Genomic DNA, 20,343 nt, shown 5'->3' with positions numbered 1-20,343 from the left:
TAATAAAACATGCTGAAGAGATTCCGCTTCACATAAAAATCTTTTTCAAAAGGTGAGGTTTCTTTTCTTGAAAGCTCTGAAAGTCCTAACAGCTAAAAATGCAAAGCACAATGACAGAGCAGAGATGTCATCTCTCCATTTTAGAGAAATTAATCCTAATAATACAGCCCATGCTGGAATTAAAGCACTAAAAGACCCTGACTTTGTTAAGATACCACTGATGCGTTTATAACCCTACAAGGTCCCTCCAATAAAACCCTCCATGTATGTGCAAGCTGCAGCAGTGGCCCACATTGTGGGCTGAATTGGCACGCAGAGGTGGCTTCTTCAGGGGGCTTTAGGATCCTCCAGCACTGAGTAAACTGAGTCTTCTGTCTAAGCTGCTTTTTACAAGCTCTAATGCCCTTAGGAGGAGCTGCTCCCCCTGGCCCCTATGTGTCCGACTGTGCAGCCACTCCAGAAGGGCAGTGCACACACCACTGCTCCAGCGTTCTAAACACCCAGCCTTACCATCTCTCAACAGGGCTCTCAAACATTTAGGAAATAGTGGCAGGCTTTTACTAGAGCCCTTTTATTAAAGCTGAGAATTACAGCGAGAGGACATTACCCTGCCCTCTAGTGGCTGCTGCGGCTGGATCAACTACAGAGGGGAACAATGAGAGCAGACAAATGCACATGTGAGGCGGGCCAGCAGAGATTATCATCACATATCATTGTAAATTTAATTAGTAATGAATCATTCAGTTATATTGTAATTATTCTACCGAGGTAACACAAAGTGAACAAAGGTTGAGATGCAATTCCCCTCTGGATAACTTGAACTAAATTATATACATTCTAAAAAAATAACAGGTAGGGGGAATTCTAATCTATGAACTTAGAAACATCAGACTGGTTTAAATTGAAAAGACAGAGCTGAATTTATAGAAATGCTTTATTTTCTCTGTATATTGCCTCAGTTTCACCTACTAAAAGAAAAATCGCATGTGTCAGGTTTTTAGTCTCACCTAAATACGTAACATAGCAGTTACCAGGTCATTCATAGTAGTTACTGAATAATAAGTCTTGAACGGTCAATGAATAGCCTGCCTTTTTAAAATACAGTGTATGAACAACCCTGAAATGTACAAAAGATAAGATCAGTGAGGTCAAGCTAATGCTCTTTTTCCCTTCACAGACATTCATTCTTCCTCTGATTCATTCGCTAATACCCATAATCCCTCTAGTGACATTTTCTTTCATTTATACTATATGAACAAGTACTGGGACACCGGCTATTCATTGTTTCTTCCAAAATCATGGATAAGATTGTATCCTGCTTTTTTCAGAACAACTGTCCCTACTGTCGAGGGATGGCTTTTTACTAGATTTTGGAGCATTGCTTTAATTTCATTCAGCCACAAGAGCGTTAGTAAGATCAGGATGTGGGTTGATCACCACTTCAACTCATCCCCAACTCAAGTATCCCAAATATACTGAATGGAGCACCATCGTTCCAGAGAACAAAGTTCCATTGCTCCATATCTTAAAGCCCATGGATGGCATTAGGCATGGTGGGTAGATGGTGCCCTGTCCCTTCACTACTTTTTAAGCAATGGTGGATGACACAGGCGTCTGTTAGCTGGTGTGGTGCAGCTGTGGACCTGGCGCTTTCCTCTGAGCATGTCGACAGCAGTTTTTAAAAAAATAAAAGAGAGCGGTGGCTGGCTTTGCACGCATCAGAGGAGACATCTCAAGTCCTTACCCTCCTAGTGTTGGGAGCATTGCTACTATTTGACAAAAATAATTTGATAAAAACAGTAATGGGTAAAATGATTGTGCTGTGATCTTAAAAACTACAGTGTAAAATTTTGCATTTGGTAACTAGTTACAATGACTGCCACTCTGTGTCTGGGGGAGTGAGACTTCAGCCAGACCTCCTGTCTGACAAGACACAAACCGGTGCATTGCCGGGGTGTTGCAGGGTCAGAGGCCAAGGTCTTAAACGGGGAATTAGTTTATTGACACAATAAGACCTGACAGTTTATTAGATGGCCTTTTGCCACATTAGCTCCTCTCTCCTTCGGCCACTCTCTCTGCTTCACAGTTCCCAAGGGAACCCTGCAGAAGCCATCCATCTACCCAATAACATCCCTTTCCTAACACAGTAAATTGAGCACTCACACCAGCAAGGTGAGAGCCGTAATGGCAGTAAAGTGTTACAACCTCTAACCGAATAGAGCCACATGTCCGATCTCATCCCAACAGCCTCTGGCTGCGGCTTTGTTTCCTCCGAGCTGTAAAATCGACTGTTGACACTGACGAGTCAATCTAACTCGGAGTGTTGTTATGTTCAGTTGAAGGATCGACAGAGGTGAGTGATACCGGGTTTGTCTTGTCTTTGTTAACCACTTATGCCTTGAGCAGAGGGCTGGTTTTAATGCCTTAAATGGAAACTGACACCAATGCTGTTATTAGATGTTAGGTATAATGCTGGGATCTCAGCTAACGGAGCGTATCTAAATAATCCAAGAAAACTTTGTAGTGAAGTATGTTTGAGAAGGTTCTAATCTAACCTGTTGTTCCAGAGTACCAAGCTCCAGGAAGGTGACCAGGTCCAGAGACAAGTGGCCCAGTATGCGGCGCTGCTGGCAGGCCTGGCCCACACGCATGCAGATAGAGTAGAGGGTGTCTGAGCAGACAGAGGTTTGGGGCATGGAGCAGCCTACCACCTGCAGCGTGTCAGGTTCATGCAGTTGGTCGGCACATGAGAGCATGCGCACCTCTCCTCCTGGCTCCACCAGCAGATCCACTGTGAGACATGTTACGCTGTCCGAGGGAGGGTAGGCCTCAATTACGCCCCCTGAGAGAGAGAACAAGAGATGGAGACAATGGATAGGGAATACTGGTGGTAGCTTTGGAAGACCATCATCATTACAAGCAGGTAGGCTACTATCCATAGAGAGAGAATTATATAAGAGCACACATAGTAAGCGTTTACCTTCTTTGAGGAAGTGCTCTAAGAAGCAGGTCCAGGTTGGATAGCAAGATGTATTGAAAGGCTTAGCACTGGAGGTCAGCAGAGCAGGTACTGCCTCCAGAAATTTGATCAGTACTGGTTCCTGGAGAGAGATAAAAGCAAAGAAAGCACTACTGAAGGTAATATCTCAGTAAAAACCATCTCGGATACATTGCATAGACAACAGCTTGAACAGTTCACAGCTACAGCTTTTTTTAAGTGCTCTGACCTTAAAGCAACTAGCATTACAATAAATTCCCTGGAAAAAACATTTCATATGTATTACTGGAGTAACGGTAGTTACGGTAGTTTAGTTACATACATGCTGTATAATATATGTACAGGAAATGTGTATGACCCCAGGTCCTGACATTGTACAAAAACAAGTATGTGTGTGCAATGATTGACATCCAGTTACCAGAGTTTCACAGTGGCCTAATGGCTTTAATTGAAGGCAATAGTAACTGAGCCCTGACTGCACCTGCCCCCGATAAGAAGTCCAGCCACGAGCTAGCAGATAAATACCTATGCAAGCCGATCAATCAGTGGATCAATCAGGGACAGTTGCTGATCAATACAGCCCTTGTTTCAGTAACTAGAAAAGGTCATAATGGCTTTGGCACTTGATTATGTTGTTAATTGCACAGTTTGACTTTCTGTGAGTGGTTGTTAAAACCTGTTGTTTACTGGACGGATCGCTCACCAGAGCTCTTGAAGCTGAGTGAAATGGGGAAAAACACTAAAATGAATTCCCTGCATAAGCTGTGCTTAACGGAAATGACAACAAAAAAAGAGCCATGGTGAAAGTCCACCTTCTATTCTACTTCTCTTAGAAACAAACAATAGTTAGTAAGAAGCTCAGCAAAGTAATGCATATTATAATGACATCAAATAGTATATTATAATGACAAACTAAGAAGAACGCAAACATCTTCCTTCATAAAATCCTTTGCATTTCTGTTTCAAGCACCTAAACCAAATGTGTCACAACTAACTCCACTTTAGCAGGCGTGCAAGAGCCGAGATGAGGAGTTTTGATATTCCAGTCATGAAACAGCCATCATCATATTCAAGTACTGTAAGAACCAGGGTCAATCGCTGCACAGTGATTTCGCCCCGCCACAAGCCATAAAGCACACAATGGTGCGGCAAAAAGTGTGAGGAAACGGCCCCCCGTTCCCCCCGAAAGAGCACGTGCACTCCGAGAATTTGCCAATGCACTTTCGTGCAAACAGCAGGGTAGCTGGGAAAGCGCGCGAGAGGAATTTTTTGCCATCCTTTATTTCGACTTAAACTGCAGGCTGTGCTGTGTGAGAGGATTCGGGCCTTGCTTGGCTTCCACATAAAGATGAGCGATCTGACAATAGATAAATAAAACAGATATACACTCTGTGATTGCTGTTTGATCTCTCCATTACAGAGCGCAATGTTTCCAGGGAACATTTTATTTTATAGGATATTCAACAGCAGCCGTGACGATGGAGCTTGACTTGCTTCATATTCATGTCATCCCCCCCCCCCCTTTTCTTTTGCTGTGAACTACAAACAGCTGCTTTTTTGGGACAAACTTTGGTACAAAAAGACAAATAACATCATTGTTGACAATATCGACAACCCTGAAGCCTGACAATACAACAAACAGCTATGTCCAAAAAATTGGATTAAAATGTAATATATATATATATATATATATTATTTTACACATAAAAACCTTACTCTTGTTATATCTTTTGAATGTAATGCTGGAGAAATAACCACTCATGTGTTCTCTAAGCCTTTTATCCACACCAACTAAATAAAACAACTAGCAGGGAGATCCATCTGTCCATCTGTTGATGCTATTAAGTATAATTTCCTCTAGTGTGTAATGACCCGTGTGCTTGCAGTACGTGCAAGTGTGTAATGTGTAATGTATAGTTCATATGGCCGCATCCAGCCGTTGAATAGGGAGAGATCTGCACGTCTTTAAGTCCTCTTTTCTGAATGGGGTGAGAGCTGAGAAGGTAACACCAGGCTGGGATGATGTGCCTCAGGACATGGGCCTCCCCCCATACACCCTTCACATCTTTCATTATACACCCTGCAGCCTCCATTCTAGCTTTGGGGCTTCTGCGACTGGCTGTTATTCTAAAGGAGCACATGGGTTCTAGTATCTGTTATTCTCCAAGCATTTAAAGGATCCTAGCAGAATCAAAAATTAAACAATGCACAAAGTCTGGTGAATAGCGGAAGAGTGTCACATGGCTCTACATAGCTAAGCCTGACAGAAAATATTACAGGAGCTATAGTACTGTAAAAAAAAAAAAAGGTACATCCAGAGATTAGAGAATAATGAAATTGAAATTATGGAACATCACTTAATTACTTCTGTCATTTATTGTTAATATTTTGGTTATAACGTTCTGCATTCAAAAAGATTTGAGCATGCAGGCCCGTGCTTAGACCAAAGATTGCATTACATAATAATAATGTAATAAATGAAGTAACAACCATAATACAGAACCAGAACAATGCAATTACAAAATCAGGTGTGTGGTGATGCTGTGTCATAATACTTTACCAGTTGTTGTTAAAATAGATTGCTTTACAGTCCTGAAGACAAAATGCAAGGGAGCGAGACTGTATCACAAACAGTATGCAAATATCCCAGGACTAAACATAACTGTTCACGTTTAGCCAAATTCATGCTCCCGGCATGAGAGGCACTTAAATCAGAACTAGTGAATTAACGCTAAATGAATACAAATCTGTAGAAAATGGATGAAACGCTGGGGTAACCCCTGTGCTCTCCGTGCTGTTAGCAGGGCTTGCCATTGATTAAAAGGCTGAAGTGGTGAAATAAAGGCCAGCACTGGCTTCCATATGGCCCTGGAGCCCTAAGGGTGCAGGGCCAGCTCATCAGGCCCCAGCTCCCTTGCCTCTCTCAGGGACCCCAGCTGGTGAAGAGCTGCCCCCCCTCCTTCCCATTTAAACCTTCTTCACTTGCTTTTGCCATAATGGAGCTTGGCTGGGCCTCAACCGCTTACCCCTGTAATTAACAGCGCCAGAGCCGCCACAATTACAGCCCCTCGCTCGGCCTCCGTGTGAATTAGGGACTGAGCTAATTGCTGGGAGGCAGGGCGCTAGGCTTTTCCTGGCCCTGGGATAGAGGAATGAAAAAAGGGACAGAATTAAAGTAACACAAAAGGCTAGGGCCAGGTTTTGCTTTCAGCCCTTATGACGATAATCTTGTAATTAGTTTACACAAAGCTTACAGTTAAATGGCAAAAAAGAGTAATTAATGGGTGACAGAAAATCTAAAGCGCCATTATATGCCTATAAGGAATAAAAAGCCTGTGTTGCATTAGAGGCTTATCAAATCAATGCATGGCTGCTTAGCAATGTTTTTGTAATAATGGGAATTTGAAACCAAAGACTCGTTGTTTATTGTATGTAGATTACAAGCTCTCTTCAGACATTAAAATCACACAATAAATGTGTACACTATATGGACAAAAGTATTGGGACACCTGCTCATTCACTGTTTCTTCCGAAATCAAGGGTTTTAAAAGTTTATCCTGCTTTTGTTAGAGGAGCTTTTCTACTGTCTAGGGAAGGTTTTCTACTAGATTTTGGAGCATTTCTGTGAATTGCATTGAATGGTCACCACCCCACCTCATCCTCATCTCCTTAATTCACCCCAGAAATATTGGATGGAGCACCACCATTCCAGAGAACACAGTTCCACTGCTTTCCAGCTCAGTGCTGGGGGCTTTATACTTCTATAGCCCACACCTAGTATTAGGGATGGTGTCAAGAGATTTATGTTAATCTGTTACAGAGAGCCCTATTCTAATGGCATTACTTCTCTACAGTAACTAGACAAGCTGTGTGTGTACATTTGCACATATGTGTCAGCAATAGTTGCAACTTAAAGTCACAGAATGCATTCCTTAGAAGGAGTGTCCACAAACATTTGGACATATAGTGTAGCATTTGAACCAAATGGCACTGGCAGTGGCAAAAAACCAGTGTGATAACCCACATAGAGAATGTTTGTGTAAACCAGAGAAGTAGACCTATATATCGACTTGCTGTGTGAGAAACTGCAAAGACCTTACCTGAGCCCAGGCCATCCTCCAAAGCTGTGGCCCGTGACGCTGATACTCTTGCATGGCCCAGGGCCGGAAGCTCAGATGAGAGACATCACAATAGGCTGTGCCGCGGCTACCAACTTCTCCATCCATCTTAAACAGCCAGCGCTGCACCTCCAAATGATCGGTCATCAGCTGTGCCAGACACTCATGCAGCTGAGGGAGAGTCAGATGATGCAATACACTGGATGTAAATAGTAGACTGACAGAATCATAGATTTATAATGTGATACAGGTGATTGCTCCATGGATGATGCTCTGTTTTCAACGGCTTCACTGATAACCACATCAACAGAACAATGAGTAGAGGCTAAGAAATTTAAAATCTTATGTAAACATCTCTGAATAAACTACATGTTCTCATGCCCCAGCTACTGAGTACTACAATGACAGAAATTATACTGAAGAAGTCATTACAGTGGAACTACAAAGCGTGTGGGGCTGGCAGACCTGCCGTAGCGTGTATATGTCACCATGTCCTGGAGGCACGCTGACCCCAGCACTGGTGAAGATCCTCCTAGCTCCAGACTTGGTGCCATAGAGCTCAGCCACGGCAGGCTCTGGACCCAGAATTGGCACTCCCAACTCATCAGCCACAGCCAGGTCATCCATGTGGGGGAATCCACTGACTATGTATGCATGTTTGCCTTGGATCAGGTTCTTAATGCGGCGCAGTGTGTGTGGGCTGTACTTCAGTAGTGTGGAGACACACATGTTGTGGCTCTGGGGAACAGAGAGAAAGTAAATCATTATATATATTATATACAAAAATGTGCAATGCACAAGAACAAGCTACTTTACCTGACAAATTCATAATAGCATATTACAGTGCTGGGCGATATGACCTTAAATCAATATCACGATTAATTTCACCTCACGAATCACGAACACTTCACCTCAATTACGATTAATGATTGGTTATAAACGCAGCACTGCTCAGTTGCCTCTGTGTTTGAGTTGTCCTCCGTGTTGCTCCCATGGATGCGGTTGAGTCATGTGACTACACATGTGGTAGTGTGTTTTTAAGGGGACAGTGCATGAACACACAGTGGGAAAAGGTTTAACCTAAAAAAAAGTTAATCAACATGGGCACAATTCTGTTGATTAGAGGTTCTGAATGTCAATTAATTGCCCAGCCCTGAATGAAAAAGAGAGAGAGCATTATTTCCCCTATTTCTCTCTAGGGCGGGTAGATGGCGCTTTCTCCCCAAATCACTGCAGTGCAATGCTGGCCAAAACTGGTGTCTGTTGGCCAGTGCATCAGAGCCGGATACACAATGCTTTTCTCTGAGTATGTTGGTTGCCCGGTGGCGTTCCATCAGCTGCATTTCAGAAAAAGAGGTGCTGGCTGACTCATGTGGCTCATGGCGCATGTTTCAGAGGAGGCATGTATCAATCTTCATCCTCCCAGAGTCAGGAGCATTGCGAATGATAGGGCGATATGTATATGTATGGGTTGGGTAAATGATGATAAAACATTTCTAATGGGAGTCTAGTATTATTCATAGTCATCATTCAACATCTTTAATCAGTATAACAGTTTAAATCAGATGAGCTGGTGATGGAATTTAACAAATCCACCCACGTATTGGAGACATCCAGAAGTAATCTGAAACCAAGTTATCAACTGCTGCCTTTAAAATGAGAAATTCTTGTTACTTTTCCTGTATTTATGTTTACATGCATCTGATCTGGAGTTTGTACAAGCAAAAAACACTCTTACTGCTGTATATATAAATGCTTTTTAATAATGTGCTTAGCTGCTTAAAACTCTTGCATAGTACTGCAGTTCTTTTTTATCTAAGTTCAGGGATGTTACCAGCATTAATAAACACAAAAAGACAAACACACTCTAAATTACACTATACATTTGATCTAACTATCTCACAGGTTTCCATGTGCATAAATAACTGCCCTTTCCTCTCCTGCCTCTGAGGCCTGAATCCACCCTTCTGTCTGTTGCTGTAATTTATGAGTGTGTACACACTCACCGGGCCCATTAGGAGCAGCCGGAGGGGTCGTGACCTTTCCTGTACTCCGGCAGGTTCAATTGATAAAAGACAGCGGCCCCTGCGCTCCCTCCCGCAAGTCTTTCCCACACGCTAAGCGATGGGCTCCTTGGGACTCTCACTAATTACTCCACATCTGTATTTATTTGATCCGTGTGGAGTTCTCCCTTCTGTCACTGGCATGCCGCGCTGGCAGCCTCGGCGAACAGTGATTCATCCCGCTGACACGTCTGGCAGAGTTTACACACGCCGGTGAGCTGGGGAATCGATAGGGAAAAGGGAGGACGACAACCTGGAGCCCGCGCGCTAAACTGCAAGCTAGCGTCAGGCAGTAAATAAGGCTGTAGCGTTGACTGTTTGTGTAGAGGCGGGCAAGGCCGCTTACGCTGTATTGATATGCAGTAAAGACGAGGAGTTAGATCGAACATGCACAGGGCCGGCCCTGCTAAGCAGCCCTTTGTTTAATCAAGGCCTGAGCCCTGCGCTATTAGATATTGGATTGTGCTGTACATTGTAATACAGGCTCTTGTATCTCGCACAGATGATTTGCAGGAGCAATTAAAACAAGACAGTAACCAAAGAGGTAACCTTTAACCTGAATAAAAGCCATCACAGCAATTCATTAATTATTTACTTTTTAATCTAAAGTCCTTATTTATTTATACACATTTCATAAGTACTTATAAATTGTTAATAAAAGGATGCATTTTAAAACAATCCTCCAAGATAAATATGAGGAAAACAAACCTTATCAGCAAAACTTTGGTGTATATCTAAGTGGTGGTATGTATTCTCTTCATGTAACTAAAGAGTAAACCTCTGACTTCCTCTAAAGCACAGAACCGGGTTAACATGTCCAAAACTATTAATTATATGTCCAAAACATATTTTTTACTATTATTAAAATAGACAAATGTCTATTTTGTGACCCAAGAGAAAATGCCTTGATTGTCTTATATTCTGGAGCCCAGTGACCATATGAACACAGTGTGACAATAGGGATTTTCCCCATTTGTCATGATTATTAGACTACACAAAAGATTTGCATTTGGTTTATAGAACACATTGTCACTGCCAGGACAAAACCTTTCATCTCCATTTTTGTCATTTTTCACATTTGACATAACTTGAAAATGCCAGCTGATGCATGGATTAATAGAAATGCCAAAAACAGCATCACATCTCTATAAATTAACTTACATATAAGGTTAAGAAGGGGGGTTTCTTTCTCCTGTAAAATGACCATTTTACAGATTTTGTCCAAACAGTGACAATATTGTAGTAGCACTGGACACTATTTTAAGGCATAAAAGCTATGTGTATGATGTTTGAAGTGGGATGTAGCCACACAGTACAGTTTGCCTCTGTACTTCAGAAGACTGAAAGGTACGAGACCCCAAACCTTGAGATCCCGTACATATAATGTGTGTGATTGTGTGTATGTGTATGAGTGCAGTGCACCTTACAGGAAAGTGCTGGTATGCCTCTGGTGTCAGGATGGTGAAACGTTTGGCACCGCTAGCTGGAACAGCCGTGAGGTCTCCTGTCTCCACAGCCCCCTGTAGGCCCAGCAACTGAGTGTAGTAGTGTGAAAGGTCCTCTCCCAGCCGCACCGGACACACATAGATAACCTCTACATTCTCATCTAGGGACAGCGCACACAAATTCGCAATGTAATTATAATATGATGTCTGAAATCTATAAATCTATAGGTGTTTAAATCTATAAGCAAATTAGATAATTTATGAACAACTGTATTCCCACTTTGACAGTATAGGTGTCCCACTTTACAAGTGTTGTGTCATTGTGAGGTGTCATTTCATCTGTGCTTGTATTTTTTTTACTGGAAAAACATGTCATTATTTTGTTGTATTTGGCTTTTCAAAAGACATTTCAAAAGACAGTCCCACTTTACTAATCTTCACCCTGATTCTATGCATTTTGCATCACATGGTTATGATTGCAGTATGTACCTCTAACGTCACACAGACGACCCATCTGGGTATTCTGCAGTACGTTGAATCCTGTGAGACTGCAACGCTGCTGCCCAGTGTATCCTGCACCGACACATACACACACAAATACACACAAACACACACACTTCAATGCCTCTAATGCGAGACAGACAGATCTTGAAACAGACTGCTGTACTGAAGCGCATAAATGTAATCAAATGATTAAATGCATCTGAACTATCAGAGTGTGGCAATAAAAACAATAGGGTTCAACTTCTTAATTATCCAAGCTAACACAGCACTCTCCTCAGCCACCCCCAGTGTAAATACAACACTCCATCTGCTGCTAATTACCATTCACACTCTTTACTTTATCATCTGCAGTACCCACTGAGCGCAGGTCATAGCACAGACAGCTCTGGCCATTAAGGTTCGTCCACTGATTTAAATAAACTCAAATGTCTACATCTACATACAACTGACCTATAATTACTGAGGTTTGGTACCTTTTTAATGAGAGTATCCGTAAAGTAATTTAGTTATATGAACTTAAAAAATAGGACACCCAATTAAAACCTTTTCTTTTTAAACATATTTAAACATATTGACATTTGATCTTCATTTGAACAATATTGAGAGAGGTATAGCTAGGTAATATAGCTAAACACATACAACTGAAGGACTGACTTTTGAAATAATATGTTCTTACCATGGCCAGTTGTAAAGTTGTACATGTATTTGAGTCTGGGTAGGGATTTATAATTATCTCAGAGCAATTAGAAATCAATTGGAAAGCCATTCCACTGTCTATAAAATCTAGTCATTTGCAGCTGATTTCTTCCATGTAGTAATAATTGTGGGGGTGTCCTTACTTTTTTCCCTCACAGGTTGATGTGAAATTGCAGTTCTATGCTTTCCTTTCAGGATTCAGTAAAAATTATTCATGCTTTTGTGCTTTAGTCACCTGTCTTAATTCACCTTAGCTTTGACATGATTGCAGTTGGTCGAGAATGCGGCGGCTCGGGTGTTTACTGGGACTTAAAGAAGGGAGACCAGTATTGGCTTCACTGCATTGGCTACCTGTTGCTTTTAGAGATGAGCTAGTAGTCCCATGTGTAGGTATAAGGACACTCGGGTCCCTAATAAATGCCTAATAAACTGAGAAGCTTTAACTGAGAAATTGCTTTAACAGATTTAACTTTTTAACAGATAAATGGATAGATCAGTCATTGTGCTGGATTAAGCAAGCTAGGAGAGGAGTGTGTGTGTGAGAGAAGGGTGGGGTGGGGGGGAGAGAGAGAGGGGTTAGAGACAGAAAGTTAATTATAAGATTGAATCCGTATTTTAGCATAAATAAAATGTAATCCACCCTCTGAGCTCAATAGTAACAATGCAGTGTTTACATTGCTAAGTAAAACCAGCAATATGTCAGTAGGTTCTGTGAAAAGCTTGGAGCACTTGACGAAGTGCAATATAACTAAATGTTTACTTACTTATTTACTAATAAACTATATCCTAATAATTTTATTTTAGAAATGATTTTAAAAGGCATTTCTTCAGACATTTCTTTAGTAATAAAGAAATTTGTTTAGTAATATTACATTCATATTTTTAATAATTTTAATATTTAATATTAAAATATTATTCTTTTAATAAAATGTTTATATGTTTAAGATATTGACTAAAAAAAAAGCATGGGATGTCCTAACTTTTTCACATGACTATGCTCTGGGAGAGAGAAATAAGGGTAAAAGCAAGAGAGAGAGGGGGAGAGAGAGGCAGAGACAGACAGGGAGAGAGAGAGGGGGAGGGATATTCTCACGGTTTCTGAGATGCGTTACCTAATGAGGGTACATGGATAATGGTCCTCCTGGAGGTGCTGAGATGTTTCCAGTTGTCTGCCAGATACTGCCCAGCACAGAACACACAGCAGAAGAATTAACAGTGACAAGGCATAAATACATAGACACACACACACAGACACACACACACACACACACGTACACACACCTCACCAGCCCCACACTGGCAACATGAAGGGAGCAAATTACACCCATCTTTCTCTCTGAGCTTTGTGCTGACAACCCAAGCATAAATCACATTCATTAAATCAGCTGCATACTTCAAAACATCTTCCCAATATTAATTCAATTAGTAGGCTACATGATGCTTTCTGCCAGGGGTAGATTAAGGCTTAATTAACATAGTGTGACTGCTTAAAGGGGGGAAACGTACACAAGCTCCTTGTTCACTCTTGCACTGAGTGACGGTACGAACAAATGAACGTGTGGGTGCTAATTAAGAAACATGCTACATTTATGAAGATGTTACAGGGATGACAGCACGGAAGAGACATCTGCTCTGACAAATGGAGATGACAGTACTCGCCGTGTGGGTGTGCAAGGCCCCTGTAATCCCATCACTCCAAGTGCAAGTACCTTGTGGAAAATTCATTTGTTTCAGTCTTGTTTAAACAGCGGCAAGACAGTAAAAAAAGCTGGGCCCTGATTTATAGTGACTGGCAGACTTTCAACTGAGTGCTAAAGCTGGGAGATGCTTTCATGATGCTTTTAAGATGCTTTTTCTTTATTTAAAGAATTTATTAAATTATCATTATATCAGTGGCATAAAATGGTCTTAAAATATCAATAATATTGTCTATCGCAATTATTTCTGGGACAATATATAGCCCAAAAAAATAGTTACTGCGACAGGCCTAATTCAGTGTTTGCAAAAAAAACAACAAGAAAAAAACAATCAAATAATGTCCACCATAAAACAAAGCAGATAGATTCAATGATAAATGATGACAAAATATGTACAAAATATAAAGGAAAGCCAACTTAATATCATAAAGTAACTGATTTTAGTGTGTTTTTTAAGATAACATTTTAAAAACAGAAGGTAAGGACTGACGTCACATTCCTGCTGGAGGACAAACCCTTTAGTCAGACTGAGTAGCAAAACATTCTACAACATGGCTGCATTTAATAGATAAAATGCCCAAAACAGGACTGAAACAAGTGATTATCAGCTCAAGTTAAAGGCATTTGGACTCAAATTATCCATATTAACAAAGAACCAGTGATCCATGGACATTGATGTGTAGCCAGGAATGTCTAGCTAACTGAGGATCAAATCCCACTCATTTAGAGGATAAAACCTCATATCTGAGAACACAGAGTCGAATGAATGGTTCTAGGACTGTTTCCAGCTACATTTAGTAGACTGGCTAATCCTGGTTTGCTTGCTCTCCCTTTTAGTCGAACTTAGCGTGCCGCTAAATTCTCTCTGGTGGGCTTGTTTTCAGAGAGTGACTTCCCCACTCAGTGAGCAGCAATCCATTACTTTACATGTCCAAGAAAGAATGGAAAGGTAAATTTACTCAGAACTAAGTTTTACATATATATATCATATCATATAACAGAGAGTGAATGTACATGCTTTGATGATTCCGGTTTTTTCGATTAAATTAGGTTTCTCTTTTCAATACTTTTTAGGCATTTTAATACTTTAAGTGCAAAAAAGGCGTTTTATACATTTTTAAAATCTATTTTAAGGATCTGCTGAATGTCATTATTCGTCCCTCCTCAACTGAGCACTTTTGACCGCACATCAGTGCAATAAAAAAAAAATAGTAAGGCAACATGTGTATGTGTTCATGAGTATGTGCGTTTGTGTGAATGCCTCACCTCTGCCCTGCTGCGGTAATTCTCCAGGTGGCGAAGACGAGTCGCCTGCAGGCTCTTCCTCACGCGTCCCACCTGGGCGTGCAGCAGCCAGGAGATAGCAATGGTTCCAGCCGCCCATTTGCGCCTCTGCTGACGCAGGTAGGCGGTGCGGGCCTGGTGGCGTCTCCAGGAGGCTTGGATGCGCACAGCGGCTGCTTGGCGGCCCCCCTCACCCCGGTACCGCTGGCCGGGCCGCCGCACCAGCTCCCACACCTCTTCTTCATTCTCCAGCACTGAGAGGAGGTGCCCCAGACCCCCACCTCCCCAGTATAGCTCACCACTCTGCATCAGAGCCACCAGCCGTTGGCCACACACTTGTGCGTACGGCACAGCAAAGTCCTGCATAAGTCGTTCCAGCCGCCAAAGAGCCTCCACTAGCGGCCCCCAGCACAGGCAGTACTGCTCCTTAAATGCGCAGAATTCTGCATCATATGGGTCAATCCGGCCATCCACTATGCTGAAGCAGTGTTTGCCAACAGGAGGTAGTGGAAGTGCTGGAGAACACTGAGTACAGAGAAAACACACAGCTTGAGACACATTTTACACCTTTTTGTGCAGACTACTTTTTCTATCACAGTGTTAACAATATTAATTAATATGCTTATTAATTTATACAAATATTACATAATAACTGTTACTGTGGTACATAAACGTATTAGCTATTTTATCGGGTAGCTTCAGGTACCATAATATAGCACTTATACAAGTAAAATTGTAGGTACACCGTATGTCCAAATGTTTGTGGACACCCCTTATAATGAACGCATTCAGCTACTTTGTTTCTCCTATTGCTGACATAAGATGCAAATGCACACACACACAGCTTGTTTGGTCCCTTTAGAGAAGTACTGCCGATGGAATAGGACTGGAGCAGTGAAATATGAACCTACTAGCTCTCTACATAATGCCAAACGTGGGCTTGAGGGGTGTAAAGTCCCCCAGTACTGAGCTGTGGAGAAGTGGAACTGTGCTCTTTAATATGATGGTAACAGCAATGTTCCAAAACCTAATAGAAAGCCTTCCCTGGACAGTAGAGACAGTTATGCCAACAGAAGCAGGATATATTGTATATTGTCTTCCATCCTCTACCCTACCCACCTGTAGTCAGGCACCACCACAGACCCACTACTGTCAAATATGGACCATTTTCAGCGCAGCAGTGGCACCAATGTGGTCATCGTGCACTGAAAGTTACTGTCATTTTTACCCACTGCATAAACTTACTTGCCATTTTATTAGACACACCTTACAACCACTATTTAGAAACTATAGCTTATTTTACACAGTTTGTTAATAATTCTTCAGGGGTCAGTTCAATAGGACCACAATGAGCTGGGTCATTTTGACTGGCAGACTATTCTCAACCCAGCTGATACATTTGCCCAACATTAACATGTAAGTGTCACTACTGTGATCTCTTTCCATTGATAAAGTTGAGTTGAGGGGGTCTGAGAGATTGTGCCATAACAGATGGGCTGAAATCAGTGACCTAAATGGAGATGTACCTCTTAAATGTCCAATAAGTGCGGTTATAAGTTATAAGTTAGGTTAATCTAATAAACTGACAACACAGTGTACCATTTGGCATAAATGCATATACTAATCAAAATCAATTGGATGCAAAGGTGGATCATGTGCCATAAATATAATTTTATGGTCCCTAAAGAAATACATAATATATCTTGGACAAGAAAATGGACAAGAAAGTACCAATGGATGCACATTTTAAAAATACTATTAAAAACAGTCAGCTTTCTGTGTAGGAATCAGGCAGCATTCTGAATTGAGATTCTTCTCTGAAAGGAGAATTTAGTCCAGGACTAGGTATAATCTATGTTCAAGAAAGTGAAGCTATGAGTAATAATGGTTTTATTCATTAACATCTCACACTCTGCACTAAATCCAATTACTCAGGTATAATTACATGTTCTATGTAATACATCCTGTAGTCAGTCAGTGTTCTAGAAGTACAGGTAATATCTATGTGTTGGTGTTTTGGTAAAAATATTACATCATGATATTTAAATACATTTTTATGATCCACCATGTTTATTTTGATACTTTGACACAAACAAAATGCACTATTGGTGTCAGATTTTAAACACTGCTGTCAATTTACAATTAGGTGCACTAAATCTAATTAAACAACACCAATTATGCTCTGTAATGAAACATGCAGTTGGTCACTGCTGACCAAGGTCCAGATGGCATCTTCGATACGCTCTAAAAAGTAAATTGTTATCACAACAACAAAATGTATCATTTTAATAATGAAATATTGTCATATGTTATCTTTTAGAAATACAATCTGAGTTAAATTATCATAATATTAGTGAATATTATCATATTGTCCAAGCCTAACTGGATTTTAATTAGCAATTAGAAAAACGAAAAAGTGGAAAGTATTTATTTAGGGTGAATAAACCTAGTTAAAGTGCTTGCTGCCAACATTATGTACAGTGCTGAGTCCTACCTTTGCTGAGGGGTACAGATAAAAAGTCACTGACTAGTGTGAATCCATGCATGTGATGACCGTGTCCTTTACACCATTTACTATATGAGCAGCCTCAGGCTAGTCTTGACACACAGAACATTAGCGTGGGGACATAAAATTCTACTTAAAAAGAAAACTGAAAATTTTAATTTCAAACAGGTCATAAACTGACAAATAATAGTAACAGTAAGTGATTAGCCACCATGGTATTGACTAAACATGCTCCATGACCTACAACTGAACATCACTTTGTTACAAAAAAAAAAAAAAAGTAAAATTCATATGCGACTGCAAGCATGGTTGTAGTGCTATGATCTATGTGATATACAGCAAGTATAAGCTACAGAATTTTATTTGTAATACCTGAGGACTGAGTGGACTGAGTCGAGCTGGTCCCTGGGGGAGTTTGCTGTCGGAGGCAGCAGAAGGAGGCGGAGTGGTGGCGGTCCATGTGGGCGGACGAAGAGGCCGAGAGATTCCATGGGCCTGCACGATACCCTTACTCTGATTTACGTCCTTCTGTCGTTTTCCTGCTCTTTCACATATAGCTGTCCACAAATCACATCATCACAAGTGAGCACAGTCTAGAAATATAAACAAACTCATTGAGTGATTAATTAAGACATTTTTATTATTGAATAAAAATAATTATTGACACAATGTAAAGAAAAACTGATCCAAATCAGTCAAATGAAAAAACAGCAAAATGGAGATACTAGGTTTGTGTGTGACCACAACAATATGAAACACTGGGAAATGTCATCGCTTTTGTATTTTAGTGATCAGATTACTTTATCAGTTACAAAAGAACAAAGCCATTGTAAATGGATTCCCTTGCCAAGCCCTCCATAAATTTCCAAAGAGACAATATTTTCTTCTTGCCCAGCCAAGCATTTTCAGATTGTGTAAATCTTTGCTGTGAATATGAATATATATACCATGGGGGTTCACAGTAATAATGTTCAGCTTGAAATAACTATATGAAACTATATCATATGAAACAACTAGATGATACTCGCATTAGATTGCATGCGGCAATTTTATTTCTTAAACATTGATCACTCAGTCCAGAGCAAGCTTCCTGAGCTATGAAAGCTGTAAAATACAGAATACTATTATGCATAAAGAGCGTGGAATGTGTCTGACCCATCTTATCGGGGCTGCCATCCTCTTTCTGGTGCAGGGGGGGCGCCTTGGGCCTAACAGGATTCTGCAAGCAGAGATCAGCTGCTGAGGGTGGTAGACCTTTCTCTACTGAACTGTTAATCCCTTCAATAAAAGAGATAAAGGAATATGAGCAAACATGGCAAGGATCCATACAGTAAATGCACACAGGTATGAAAATAAAAGATTTATGAATGGGTGGTTGAATGAGTATGTGTATATTAAGCTGTGCTGCACATCGTTTGTTAGTCGTTTTCACAATACTGGCCTTTGCCATCATGATATTGTGAAGGCTTGCAAAAACCCTCAAACAAATCATCACATGTTTTGTTTATTGTGCTGTGAGCATCTAGACCAGGAATGGGCAATGGGGCCGGAGTGCAGCACAATTTGCTGATTTCCCTGCTTTAACAGACCTATTAGACTTGCCAATTAACAGGTGAGTTGAATCAGGTGAGTTGAATCAGGTGGGCTTGAGCGGGAACAGCACAAAACCAGGACCACAATTGCCCACCCTGATCAAGGCCAATTCTCACACATCTTACACTGGACGTATCTGAAAGAAGCAAGTCATTTTTGGTCAAAGTGAGGCAGGCCAGACTTTACCCATGTCCCGTATGGTTGAAACGTCACCACTACTTTATTAATCGGAAATCCCTTATGCAAAATACTGAGAACCAATAACAATGGAAAGAAATGCTAAGAAATGTATGTATATGTGTATAGGAAAATATATTTTCATATGTGTACATCAAGTAAATGTAGTGGTGTGGAGATGTGGCCAATGGACAATAGTCCGGGTTGCAGTCACAATATGCTGCAATATAATGTCAACATGGTATTCCATTCAAACTGTGCAGCCCTAAAACCTCAAGTTCTTGCCTGCTTTTATCTCGTCTGCATAGAGAGGCGGTGGAGGGTTGAGGTTGCTGTTCTGAAGGCCTGCAGGTACAACAGCTGAGCCTCCCACCTTAGGGCTGGTGACCACTTTCTTGGCTCCCACCTGGACAGAGTGTTGTTCAGTCTTATGCTGTTTCAGGAAACTGAACACCATTATCTCATTCCTGTGGCCCATCAAACACTTTTCAAGACATTAACATTTGTGTGACAGTGTAAACAATGGGAATCTCTCCAAACAGCCGTAAATGACATTGTACACACGCTACGGAATAGTGAAAATGAGCTGCGATCAATAGCATTGTGGTCGAAGGTCAGAGGTGTTGTATTGAAAGTGTCACAGCAAGGGGTATTAAACGAGTGCCTCGTGTCTCGCTAAGGCAAAAAATGATCTGCCTGCAGGCTCCACAGCCAAAACCAACAGCACATGGCGAACAGAAAAGGAACACGCTCCACTCAATAGCTTGCTCATGGAGAATGCTATTAGCTTCGGGTCACTGACTAGATTTTTCCTTCCGAACAAACTTTGTTGTAAAAGGCTGCAAGACGGCCATCCATTAATCAGGCTGGTGGCAGCTTGTAGATGTCAAGAAATATGGTTTCCTCCTTTTCTTCCACTTTCTCTCTCTCTCTCTCTCTCTCTCTCTCTCTCTCTCTCTCTTTCCCTCTCTCTTTCACTCTGCATTTTGTTGGCTGCCTGGGCTCACGAATGTAAGCGCTTTTGTGAAGGAGCGCGGTGATGTTGTGTGATTACAACCAACAGATTTTCCGCATTCATTAAAAGAAAGTTGGAGCTAGGATACAGGCAGTTAATGACATTGTAAACTAGCCAATAAGCCCCCTTCCCTCCAGCAATCAATCACAAGCTGGCAATGCTTTCTGGAGAGTCTGAGCATGGTTCAAACTGTTTATTTCTCTCTCGGTTTCTCTTGAGTGAACAGCTGTTTCAGATCTACGAGAAT

The 20,343-nt window shown here is 41.2% G+C and overlaps 1 protein-coding gene across 1 annotated transcript in view; it reads right to left on the bottom strand.

The window, feature by feature from the left end:
* Nucleotides 1–20,343, bottom strand: part of iqch (IQ motif containing H) — a 35,525-nt gene that overhangs the window by 10,435 nt on the left and 4,747 nt on the right. Inside the window, exons 6-16 of the mRNA XM_072695633.1 lie at nucleotides 19,367–19,487; nucleotides 18,467–18,589; nucleotides 17,684–17,868; nucleotides 14,788–15,330; nucleotides 12,937–13,003; nucleotides 11,114–11,197; nucleotides 10,607–10,785; nucleotides 7,582–7,854; nucleotides 7,099–7,287; nucleotides 2,981–3,101; nucleotides 2,556–2,842 (exon numbers count right to left, since the gene is read on the bottom strand). Of these exons, the coding sequence (XP_072551734.1) occupies nucleotides 2,556–2,842; nucleotides 2,981–3,101; nucleotides 7,099–7,287; nucleotides 7,582–7,854; nucleotides 10,607–10,785; nucleotides 11,114–11,197; nucleotides 12,937–13,003; nucleotides 14,788–15,330; nucleotides 17,684–17,868; nucleotides 18,467–18,589; nucleotides 19,367–19,487 (2,172 nt within the window). The remainder of the gene's footprint in view (nucleotides 1–2,555; nucleotides 2,843–2,980; nucleotides 3,102–7,098; nucleotides 7,288–7,581; nucleotides 7,855–10,606; nucleotides 10,786–11,113; nucleotides 11,198–12,936; nucleotides 13,004–14,787; nucleotides 15,331–17,683; nucleotides 17,869–18,466; nucleotides 18,590–19,366; nucleotides 19,488–20,343) is intronic.

Source organism: Salminus brasiliensis, chromosome 13 (assembly GCF_030463535.1).
Source record: "Salminus brasiliensis chromosome 13, fSalBra1.hap2, whole genome shotgun sequence".
Classification (NCBI taxonomy): domain Eukaryota; kingdom Metazoa; phylum Chordata; class Actinopteri; order Characiformes; family Bryconidae; genus Salminus; species Salminus brasiliensis.
The sequence above is the reverse complement of the archived record's forward strand: the minus strand, read 5'-3'. Positions and strand labels throughout refer to the sequence as shown.